Genomic DNA, 12,245 nt, shown 5'->3' with positions numbered 1-12,245 from the left:
AAACAGGTTCCTTCAACTGGAACCTCTTCTGCTTCAGTTTGTGCCCATGGCCCCTTGTCCTGGTGCTGGGCACCACTGAGGAGAGTCTGGCTCCATCCTTGTGACCACCACTCTTGAGGTATTTGTACATGTTGATGAGATCCCCTCTCAGCCTTCTCTTCTCCAGGCTGAACAAGCCCAGCTCCCTCAGCCTTTCCTCACAGGGGAGGTGCTCCAGTCCCTTTATCATCCTTGTTGCCCTCCTCTGGACTCTTTCTAGGAGTTCCTCATCTTTCTTGACCAGGGGAGCCCAGAACTGGACCCAGTGCTCCAGGTGGGGTCTCACAAGAGTTTCTTCCCTATTACATGACAACACTCCCAAATCATCCCTGGCACCCAGTATGCCCTAGTTTTGCTTACGATCTCTCTAGGATTTGGTCTCCAGGTGGCACAGCCAATAGCAGCCCACAAGTACAACATTTAAGGGGTCGTTATTTTGATCAATACCACACCAAACAGAAGAAACTAAATGGGTTGAAATACTAGGTAAAGATTGCATTTAATATTACATCTCCTTCCCCTGTCTAAAGTCCAGGTGCCCACACCACAGAGCTGCTGTCTGTAGTTGACCAAGGCTATAGAATTCACCACAAATTAATCACTGATATATCTACCAGATTTGGGGGAAGAGGGAAGGGAGGGAGATTCAGATTTCCAGCATCAGAGCCCTCATCGGCAATCCCCTGCTAGCAGCTCGAGCTAACCAGTTCAATCCCAGCCCAGTTATATCTCCACAAGCCTCAGTAACAGTTATAGCAGCAGATGAGACATAGTGGGTGGGAACTGTTGGCTGAACAGAGGTGTCTACAATATAGAGATCCCCGTGTGAGCTGCTTACCCTGTGCTCTCATCCTAGTCAACGGAGTCAAGGGCATGAATCAACTTATCCTAATTTTGGCATCTAAAATATGTCAGAGGAACCACACCCAGCCAGTGCATGTTTCTCCCCTGGCTACAAAGGGAGCCTGGGGGCACTTGCTCACAGCGAGATCACTACGGTGCTAAGAAGTCTCCGATGTAAAGTTGGATGAGATAATCACCACCCTACTTCCTCAGGTCTAGACCCTGCAAAGCTGCATAGGACTGCCCAGCATTATCATAAAGGCTCATGTTTGGAAGAGCCCGTAAGGTCTATCAGGTCACAAGGCAGTCATGTGTTTGGACACCTGAGGGGCTGGCACATGACTCAAGAGCAAGCGGAGGGGTACGCATGAAGAGAGCCGTGCAAGATTACAGGAACTGTCAGTCAGAGCAAGCCAAGCTGGACTTAGCGTGCTGCAGAACAGCTTTGAACGCATATTATTCATCTAGCCATCCATGGCTGTAGACACTCCCTGTCTGCCCCACGCCCAGGGCCTAAATACCTGAAATAGCCCCAAGAACACCTGCAACTTCTGCTCCCATGCCGCTAGCACAGTCAACCATAAAAGGTCATATTTAGTCCTATGCATGAGTGTTTACTCACGCATGAGTAAACATAGTATATAGCCCATGACCCACCAGGCCCCCTTTGAATATGCAAGGACAGAAACCAACAGATTCATATGCAGGCATGGGCCTGGGTTGCTAGAAAGGTGCCTGTGGTGGGTGGGTAGTATGTATTTACTGGGGAAAAAGTTATGTGGCTGCTCCTCTGTTCCTTCTTCGTTAGGCTTTCTTTTATTCTCCAGTGCAAACCACAGGTGCATGGATCTGAGACAAGGTTTTGCCAACATCCAAGCTCTGCTGCATTTTCAGCACCAAAGGAACCTGAATTTTACTGTCATTTATCTGCTCTGCCCTTCCAATCCCCCTGAAAGATTGAAGACTTACTTGAATTAGCACAAGGACATCATCAAAGAGCAAGATCCGGTCTGATCGATTTGTGCTGGCAGAGATGGGAAGATTTTTGCTATCTTCCAGCAGTCTCCTTTCAGGTACACAGAGCATGTCCTGCAGAGGGAACCATACAGGTCAAGATGGTGGATCAAAAGCATCAGGAAACATCAGGATTTGGAAGAGGACATGCCACTCAAGCCAAAAGTTCCTCCAGAGACTGTGTTCCTCGGCGCACTGTCTGGCTGTGGCCGGGTGACAGCACAAGAAGGACATGGAAGTGTTGGAGCGGGTCCAGAAGAGGGCTACTAAAATGATCCGAGGGCTGGAGCACCTCTCCTATGAGGACAGGCTGAGAGAGTTGGGCTTGTTCAGTCTAGAGAAAAGAAGGCTGCGGGGAGACCTGATTGCGGCCTTTCAGTACCTAAAGGGGGCCTATAGGAAAGAGGGGGAAAACCTTTTTAGTAGGGCCAGCTGCGTTAGGACAAGGGGTAATGGTTTTAAACTAAATCGGGGTAGGTTTAGGCTAGATATAAGGAAAAAATTCTTTACAATGAGGGTGGTAAACCACTGGAACAGGTTGCCCAGAGAGGTAGTGGAGGCCCCATCCCTGGAAACATTCAAGGCCAGGTTGGATGGGGCTCTGAGCAACCTGATCTAGTTGGCGGTGTCCCTGCTGACTGCAGGGGGGTTGGACTCGATGACCTCTAGTGGTCCCTTCCAACCCAAAACATTCTATGATTCTATGATTCTATGACTCAAAGCACAAGATGGCAGTGACAGCAGAACCAGACACAGGGCTCAACTTCTAAAGCACCCAGTGTTCATATGGTTTCTCCAGTGCTTCCACACTGCCCTGCTGTATTGGTTCCCAGACCAAGCCTCAAATACTTGATCCGTATAAACTTTCCTCCATGTGTAAGCAGAAGTGTAAGACCTCCAAAAGAGCTCCCCACCAAGCCACTTTCTACATCCATGACTCACTGTGAATTTGTAGCCCAAGGATTTCCATAAGGACTTGGTGAAACAAGCTTCATCCAGGACTTGGCTGATGAAAGACTCCAGCTTCACATATTCCTTGATGGCACTGGTAACCACGTCCTTTTCAGAGCCCTGATAAAAGAAGGCAAGGGCGTAAGCAAGGCTTTACACGTGGCTGTGCAGGACATCTACTCTCTGGGCTACACCTGCAGAAAAACCTCAGCAGTTCTGAGTCCGAAAGGCTAATGAGAGTTAACCCTCCAGCCCCATTTCCAAGGAAAGCCTCCCAAATCTAGCATTATCTTGGCCACCAGCAGAAGTGTGCAACCTTAGGCCAGTTACTTGACGTAGCCTGATGATGAGTAGCTTGTACTATGCTGGAGTGGCCACTGTTCATTGCTTTGAGACCTTCGGGTGGGCTGCACTCCACTGGTGCTGGTTACTACCACCCCAGCTGTCCACTGGAAATCACTGACCTCCATCCAACTTTGGATTCAATGACACCACCACAAAGCCCCACAAGCCCTGCATAAGATTTTAGCATAAGCCAGCCAAGCAACACCACATGAAGCTTCCTACCTCTTTGAGAACCTCGTTCAGCTTGGTAAGGAGCAGTATATATTGCTCGATGTGATCCCGGATAGGTTTGTGAAGAACAGTGTATAAGGCCAGTGACATGGAGGTCTCAGAGGTGAAGTCTGTGAGGAATTGTTTCAGCACTGTCTTATGGTGCTTCCAGGCTTCACTGCAAGACGGCGAATTAAGGCAAAGGTTTATTAATTAGTTTTTCTGCAAATTGCCACTCTCCTGCCTTCCAAACTTCGTACGCTACCTCACTCCCAGAAAGGGTGTGGAAAGACTTGAAAGAGCAGGAGGTAACATAGTGCAAATGCATTCGCACACCAAACACCCAGAAAGAAGGCAATGAGGCAAACAAGAGCCCCAGCCATCCTGCCTCTGGCCCAGCACCCTTTGCAAACAGGACCCACGCCCTCTGGTCCTGTATGTGGACGTACAGAACGTGATTCAGAAAAAGTGACTGTGAATCTGCTCACAGCTCGTGCTCATGTTTTCATTTGCTATTTCCATGAGACTCTGACAACATCTGGGACCAGCGGTAGGGATTTCCTCCCAGATTCCCACATTGTCCTTTCTCAGGTCCCACCCCTTACCTAACCCCCCAAATTCTGAATGTACAGGCTTCCTCTCCTACAGGCTTCCTCTCCTACAGAAGGAGCTGTGCCTAGCTAGAAAGAGATGGAGAGAAATCTGCAGAGGAAACCTTTCAGTAGCTGCTGCTGTGATCCGGGGGAGGGCGGCCCCAGCCAGTATGGCCAGTTCAGAGGAGAAGCAGCTGGACCGTGAAACGGAGATCACTGCAAGGTGCAGCAATCATAGAATCATAGAATCATAGAATGTTTTGGGTTGGAAGGGACCCCTAGAGGTCATCTAGTCCAACGCCCCTGCAGTGAGCAGGGAAAATCAGTGCTGCTCCTTCTGGCTTCGTGTCTTAACCCGTACCATACCACTGCGTTCCTATCAGCCCCTTCAATAAGCATTTTTCAGCCCACTGACCTTTTGCTCTTTGTGGCATGTTCGAAGCCGTGGACTACAACGTAGTTCGCAAAAGTGACGAAATATCTGTTGGCAAGGAAAAAAAAAGCAAACAAACAGACACAAGCACGACCTGAGTTAGAGATGCACAGTAGCTACGAGGTTTAAAGGTTCCTCTTTCTAGAGGGAAGAAGCTCATTTGAAAATGTCTTGTTGGGTCCACTTTTCCAAGGGAGGCAGAGAGAGACGCAGCTACGGAGCCTCTCCCCTTGGCTCACACCCCTTTTGTCCCCTTTGCCAGCTCCCTGCCTTAACCCCTTTCTTGACTTTTGCGCTCATATCGCTAGGGGAAGTTTAAACCATCCCAGTGTTCAGCGTAAGCAGAAGTAAACTTGCGCAACTATCCTGGAAAGCAAATCTACAAAGGCTGAGCTTAAAGATACCAGCTTCGGGTGCATGGATTTCTGCTGGTCGAAAGAAAAGTAGCAGGTCTGCATTACGGATGGTGAGTTGAAGTCAAGGCGTCCCACGCCAATGCAGCTCATCCCACACTAGAGGGAGATCGAGCCATACTTTGTCAGCAAATACCACACTTTTTTCCACTAGCATTTTCAGATAAGTCATGTAAAATGTCCAGACTAATTAGCATTTATTACGCCTTTCAGGGCCGTGCATTTACTGCTGATTTTCAGGCCCCTGGACAGCGGGTTTGCTTCCTCCTATATCACTCCAACAAACCTGAGACGTTGTAGCATCAGGCCAGCACGGAGTGAGTCAGCAGAGGTGGGTAGGAACCAGCTCTTTTTTTTTTTTTTTTTTTTTTGCGTGACGCCCAACAAAAACAGGTTTTAATTTCAAAATGAGGGGAAATTAGATCTTAAGATAAACAACGTCTTTGTGTCATCTGAATCCTCAGCACAAGTTTTCATCTTTCATGTGCCTTTTTAAGGCAAACCAGTTTTAATTCACTGACTCCGTTCCAAAATGAACACCACACGCTGCTCCAAACCCCGTTCACGTAAAGGCGAAGCGCGTTGTGCATCACTTTCTAAACTGATGTTGTCCAAGTAAAAACCAAACCGAAAGTAGTCCTTCCTTCCTTCCTTCCTTCCTTCCTCCTCCCTCCACATGCATCAAAAACCACCAAACCCAAGACTAGAAGAACAGCAACCTCCAGGAGCCAGCGTCCCTGTGTGGGTGCCAAACTGCACAGACGGTACAAGCCCATCTGGCAAAGGCTTGGCCACATTTGTGGCCGGTGTGATGAATGAAGAATTGAACGCTGCCTGATCTTTATGCCATCTCAGATGTCCATAAACCATTTTTCACGCTAGGACACAAACACACAGGTTACACACGCTACAGTGCTTTTTGGTAAACATTTTATTTTGCGTTGCAGACAGATGGGGAGCAGATGTAATTAATTATAGAGACAGCAACGGGGCAGTATGTTTTTCACATCACGCTACATCCATCACTTGCTATCATACACCTTGCCAAAAGCATAAAAAACGCGTAATATGAACCGTGTCTAGTGATATCTTCTCGTCCCTATGAGTCCTTTAAACCTGCTTCTGCATACCTTTCTGTTCCTGATGACAGCTCAAGCTTTGCCCTCATAAATTACCCGGGCACAAATTCTACCCCCCAGCCTTTTCCCATTTTTAAGGTGCATTAAAAAAAAAACCCTGTACTTGCAAGAAACGACTTCTGCCTCTTAGAAGCATACTCACAGCTACAAAAAAGGCTGCTTAGTACGCTGCCTCCACAGACTCTATGCTCTGTAGCACTTGTCGTGAGCACTGGACGCGACCACTTCCCTGACCTAACGACCGAACACTGGTGGGTGGGACTGAACAAATTAACAGCACAAATTAATGGCACCAACCTACCAGTTAGCGGGTAAATTTGGTCCCTTACGCTACTCCAAAATGCTTCTGTACTTACTGGATGTAGAGGTTTAGAAACAGGTCTCCTTTCCAGACAGTGTAAATGTCCTGGATGCAGAATGCCTCGGAGGTGCTGCATTTTTGTTTCAGTATCCGATAATTTCCTTCTGTGAGGTTCCAGAGAGCTTGAAATCGATCATTCAGGAGCAGCAAGAGCTTAAAGTTCTCCTTTCCCTTCTGGTCACTAGGCTCTTTGAGAAAAAGATAGGGGGAGAAAAAGGCTATCAGAAAGCCTTGACTCCAAGAAATCTTGTGGAAAACATTGCCTATATTTAATACTCAGCCCAATTATATATATATGTATATATAGTACATATATCCTTATAGGAAAGCAATGCCAGGGAGGAAGGAGGTGATGATTATTTAGGATTATATCCCTGTGAGTAATTGCATGGGTTTTGTCCTTCCCATTCTTGTGGGGCATGTGGGTCGGGGCAGCCTGCGAGGCTCAGCCCCAGCTCAGACATGAGCACTGGAGAAGGATTTTCTGCCCCTGGCTCAAAGGGCTGTTCCCAGTCTCCTTGGAGGCTAGACCAAAAAGGTGGTGACACGAGAAGGAACCACCCTCGGGTCTAATCCAGTCGCACCACTTTTGGCCAGACAGGCTCGTGAATATTTATACGGATTTGTTAGTTCAGTGGAGCTGCTCTGATTTACTGCCAGCTCAGAACCTGCACCCACAAGTTTTACCTTCAAAAGATGGGTATGACCACGAACTGAGAGCAGGGAGGCAGAATGGGCACAGTTTAGGGTTCGCGTATACGTGAGATGTATTTTGGATTTCCACATACCATGTTGGAAACAAGCCTCCGAGCAGGGCTACAGGCTGACGCTGGTTAGAATCTGGATTAACCTCTAAAAACTACAGGAACCACAGTCCTAGGCTTGAAGGGAAGGCCATAGGCATCCTTAGGAGCTCACTGTCCTAAATGAAATAACTCTACATACCACTTACTCCAGCAAACCAGCCCCCAGCAAAGTTCTCAGCCACGAAGTTTCAATTCTAATTCCCTTTATAGGTGTGCCTGTGACTCGAGGCTAGAACTGGAGGCAAAATAAGTAGTCTGCTCTGACCTACCTGCCTGGAGCAGAGGCTTGAGGATGAGGGCATCTATCCGGGCCAGGCATGCTGAGAAGTTTTCCTCCACTTGGAGCAGAGATGTAGTTGCTTCAGCTGTGCACATGTCCTGGACACAACACAGAAGGCACACATAAACTCCCTGGTAAGATTATCCATCTACCAAGGTTTCAGCACTCATTGCAAACAATCAGCCTTTCCTGCTCTTGACAGCACACACAGATGTCATTGCTGCCCCCCAAAAACATTTGAAAATGTTAGAAGAGAAAATGGAAACCCGACAGCTCAACATCAGCTGGTGTCTCAGAAGACCACCAAGGCTACAGCCCATTTTCCTGATGCCCCAATTGAAGATCTTCTCAGGTGGGCCACAATACATCTTCTATGTGACTGGAAAGGCCCTAAACATCTTGATGCGTGTTAATCCTGCTTAGTGCCAGATTCGTTCTCCCAGAAGAAAATCTCTGAAGTACAAGGCAATAAAGGATGGAGCAGAGCATCTCTTCCCGTTATCTCTCACCGGTTTTCTGCCTGGGTGCCTCAGTCTGCATCTTTTGGCATTAAAATCTATTGCACGGAGCTGGAGAGCCATGCTAGCCATGCCCAAACATCCAACCCTCCAGAGGAACCTCTGTCTGGTGTTACTCCTTTCTGAGCAGGACACTGCACTGCTAGTTATCTGTCACAACTGCTGCATCAACAAGGAAATCTTGCCTAACATGGAAGTGGGCAGCACGTAAAAAAAAAAAAGGCAGCAAACCCATGTGAGCAAACTCCAGTAGCTTCCTCCTTCCCAGCCTTAGCTCCTGAAAGAAATGCATCAGAGGAAGTGAAGGCAGCCAGCTAACGGCGTGTCATAAGAGACTGCCCTGGAAAAAGGCCAGGTGGTAACGGCACTGTGGGCAGAATCAGCTGATATTACTAACAGTGATAAAAATACAAAGCTCTGAGATTATTTTAATGAAGCAAAGAAGCAGCAGACTCAAGGAACTGAATGTGGTCTGTCCACATTTATCCTTAGCCTGGTTGTAGTGCATGCGCGAAGGCTACGTTCACAACAGCAAGCAAACGAGGGTATGGCATTACGCTGCAAAGACTTACATTGCTGAATTGGTGGCAGAGCCTTGGCACAGCTTTGACCAGTGCCAACCAACACCCCTCCCCTCCCAGACGATTCTCAGGTATGGTCCAAGGGCCATTTGAAATGGGCAGCTTGCGCATAGTCGTGCTCTTTTGGGAGGTAAGGAGAAATTAGCCACGTGTAGGTTATGCAATAACCATTTGGCTATGGGGGCTAGATCTAATTTATTTACTAATGGCCATGTATCCAGATTCTTTGCACCGTTTCCAGGAAGAGCTGAACTCAGGCTATCTGCTGCTGGCATACTCTAAGACATCCTGAACCTCTACCACAGTTGCTACAAGCAATAGGTGAGATTCGCTCTCCTTGTGTTGAGACGTCAGGAAGTTAGACATAGAAGCCTACCCTACTTTCTACTTCATGGGAAGAAATACCTCGAGCATCTCAGCATGGACTATAAAAAGGTCACCTGGGTGGGATGACTAAGTTAGGTAGGAAAAATCTCTTTTTTAAGCTTCATACTGGGTGGATTCCTTGCTAAATAAGAGTTCGAGCTCCCCAAAGTCACCACATTCTGCTTAGGAACTCCCTTTCCAGGTCATGCTGGAGCTTGGGCTGAAATGGTGTCATAGAACAAGGGACGCTTTGCAGTTTGAATGGTTAGCTGGCCTGGTTTTAAGTGGTTGTTTGCATCCAGACACAACTGACTGCACAGACGAATGACAATGTTTTATCCTTAATAACCACGGCCTCTTAGATTTCATTCATCTGAAAAATGGGAAGCATTAAAAAATTCCATAATCTCATTAGTTTGCAAGTTTTCATACATCAAGTTCTGCATGACCATAAGGCTATTTTTTGCAGGAACACTGGCGATTCATCCCTGAGGAAAGCTCTAGGCATGCAAACAGGTCAAAAAGCTGGAATCCAAACTCCTCCTTGGCCACTCCCAGGGAAGGCAACTGAGCCAGGAGAAAAGCAAAACAAACCAGCAGCCAGCCAGCCCTCGCCCCACAGCACCAAGAGGACAGGACAGATCTAAGAGTTTATTTTCTGCCACCACTTAATCCCCTGTCTTGTAGACACAAAGATAAAGTTGTTTCTCACGGGTCCTAGAGAGCACTCAAGCTTGGTAGAAATTTTTAAGCGTAAGTAGCTTGCTTAATCAGTGAGTAAAACCAGGCTGGGTATGGGCCAGCATTCCATTTTCAAATGCTTCAGCAGAACTGCAGGTAGTCGGTGGGGTTGTATTAGGCTCACTGAGTAACAGTCTGGCGGGTTTTATTTATTTTTAACACTGACTATTTTGTCTATTTTTGGAGAAGGAAAGATGATTCCATCATTTCAAATCACTCTGCTATGAGAGGGGCTTGTTCTCCTCCTGGTCCTTATTTAATTCTGCAAGAAAACGTTTTATCCCATGCAAAACAAAAAGAAGGCATGCTAGATGCCAAACTCAGAAACTCTTCCCAGACTATTCTCTTCTCAAAACAACCAGAGAACCCACCCATTCATTACATACAGGCAGCTTAATGTAAACTGAATGACTCAAACCAAGGGTGCAGATACCTCCAGCTTTGCTCCACAGGACCATGACAGCCCACGAGCAGAGGCAGGAGGCTGAGGAGCCTCCTCAGGGCTGAAAAGCACATGTGCAACACCACAGGAACATCACTGCCCCAGCCTAAATGTTATTTGGTGACTGCTGTAATGGTCACCTGGAAGAAGAACTATGTATGTCCAAGGTGGACCTACTGATCCAGATGTAGCATTGCCCCTTCCAACCGTGAGCTGGTCCCACACTGCCTCCTGCCCATCTGCTATCCTGGTTTGTCAAGGGTCTATTACCCATGAAGACCTGAGCTCAGACCTTACAGGGATGACCCTAGAGCATTCCCATGGTGTGGTACAGGGATTGAGAAACCCCTGCAGTAGCAACACCGTACCCAAGCTAACTTTGCAAAACATAGAAGCATTTGGATACTCTTTTCCGTTACAACCTGGTACAGAGTTAACAGTGGTTTGTTTTGGGTTTGGTGTTGGCTTTTTTGTTTTTTTAGCAATCATGTTTTCCCACCCTTCCTGGGAAAATTTGTGGGCTACTTCCAGCCTGAACAAAACAGTCAGGGATCATTTGCTGAATGGGCAAGCAGCACCAGTCAGCTTTCAAAACAGCCCTTTCAGCACCACAAAAAGACCTAAGTTGCCACATCACATCGCATCACATCACCCGATAAGGTAAGCATGAGTTTCAGCCACCATTTCCAGGCTTTCCCCATCAGTTCTGCGAGAACAGCATTTGCACGCTTATTCTAGCCCAGTCAGGCAAAGAAGATTTGAAGTTCATCACTTCATGAAAAAAAAAAAAACCAAACGACGCCGGCTCAGCCACAGATGGCAAAGGAAACAATCGGGACTATCCAAGGGCATGCAGAGGTCATGTTGTACATTCACATGTGTAAAAAAACTGAATGCAAACTGCAGTGCTGCTGGGTGATCGGAGCGCTGAGCAGAAACCTGGGGCAGTCACATGCTGTCTGCCCCCAGCTTGGACACAGCTTTCACGCGACTCAGTGGTTTTGTAATTCTGCATTTGCTCCGTGAAGGGCAAGGCAAACTTCAGCAGAGTCACTCCAAAGCCTGTTCTCAAGGGTTTATTCTGCTCTACATGGATGGCCCTGCTTCTAGAGAGTCAAGACCTTTGCAGATGGTGCACTCCTGATGGCCAGAATTGAAGGTGCACCTCCAAGGAAGGACCTGCTAGCTGAACATTGCATGACAGTGCCTGGTTTTATGTGCAAAGTCAGAAAGTCTATGGCCTTTGAGGGTGAAGACTTCCACTGGAAAAGCTAAACACCCACCAACCTGCTTGAGGATCCCATGAGGAATGATGGTATCTCCCTAGGAGACCATTTTCCAAAGTATGAGGCATATCTGTTTCTTCTCCCTAAGTGAAGCTACACGAAAGCTGTACAGCACCGCTCTGTAATTAGAGAAGGGACACATAATAGCAATCATGTGAAAACAGGAAAAAGACCTTGAGAAACAACTTCTGTAGGAGTCACCAGATCTCTGTGGCTCATCACGGTCTTGGCCTGTCTGCTAAGCATGACAATGAGGACAGAAAAAAGGGTGACATGGCAGCTAACACCAATCTAAGTGGTTGCTGAGCATCCAATAGATGGGATCAGCCCTGGTCATCTGGAGGAGCATTCATCCTCAGTAGGGCCTGTCCAAAGCTGCTAAATGCTAAATGCACATTTCAGCAAGAAAATACATGTCTTGAGGAGACACATGGGTTATTACACCCAGGAAATTTCCAGAAAGGTGGGTGGAACTAATAGGAAACCAAGCAAAGAGATGTTTTGGTGAAATGCTGAGCCTCGCTGTCAGACTTGCATAGAACTTCTTTCTACTTTGGAGTCTGAAACTCTGAGGCAGCTGTTCCACCAGGAAAATGTCTGGAAAGCCCCTTAGATTTCAGATGTGACACGAAGTTTGTCATGGAAACACACGTCTAATCAAACAATCTTATCAGCTCCTGTACATTAAGGAACAAAGTGGATGTCCGCAGAAAGACTATTCATTTTCCATCTTCCTCTTGTGAATCCCCTTCTGTGCTGAAGTTGAGATTATCCATCAACAAAAGCACTTCTCAGGTGGGAGAAACCAGTCACCAACAATACCAGATTTAGGGAGTGCTCAGAGCATTATAATACTAAACCACATGAGATGTAAATGCCACAAC

General features: G+C 47.2%; 1 protein-coding gene across 5 annotated transcripts in view; it reads right to left on the bottom strand.

Annotated features, from left to right (window-relative positions):
* Window positions 1-12,245, bottom strand: part of ALS2CL (ALS2 C-terminal like) — a 52,520-nt gene that overhangs the window by 24,234 nt on the left and 16,041 nt on the right. For 3 of the 5 annotated variants that reach the window (XM_035895637.1, XM_009640097.2, XM_035895638.1), the window contains exons 2-7: window positions 7,417-7,525; window positions 6,337-6,529; window positions 4,411-4,476; window positions 3,415-3,580; window positions 2,839-2,967; window positions 1,852-1,971 (exon numbers count right to left, since the gene is read on the bottom strand). In XM_035895637.1, the coding sequence (XP_035751530.1) occupies window positions 1,852-1,971; window positions 2,839-2,967; window positions 3,415-3,580; window positions 4,411-4,476; window positions 6,337-6,529; window positions 7,417-7,522 (780 nt within the window). In that variant the 5' untranslated portion in view covers window positions 7,523-7,525. Of the gene's footprint in view, window positions 1-1,851; window positions 1,972-2,838; window positions 2,968-3,414; window positions 3,581-4,410; window positions 4,477-6,336; window positions 6,530-7,416; window positions 7,526-7,936; window positions 8,068-12,245 lie in introns of those variants that run through there. The other 2 variants (XM_035895636.1, XM_035895639.1) reach the window with 1 other exon arrangement.

The sequence above is a fragment of the Egretta garzetta genome, unplaced genomic scaffold (genome assembly GCF_000687185.1).
Source record: "Egretta garzetta isolate BGI_Z169 unplaced genomic scaffold, ASM68718v1 scaffold275, whole genome shotgun sequence".
In the NCBI taxonomy this organism is placed as follows: Eukaryota; Metazoa; Chordata; class Aves; order Pelecaniformes; family Ardeidae; genus Egretta; species Egretta garzetta.
This window is presented reverse-complemented; position numbering and strand designations above follow the sequence as displayed.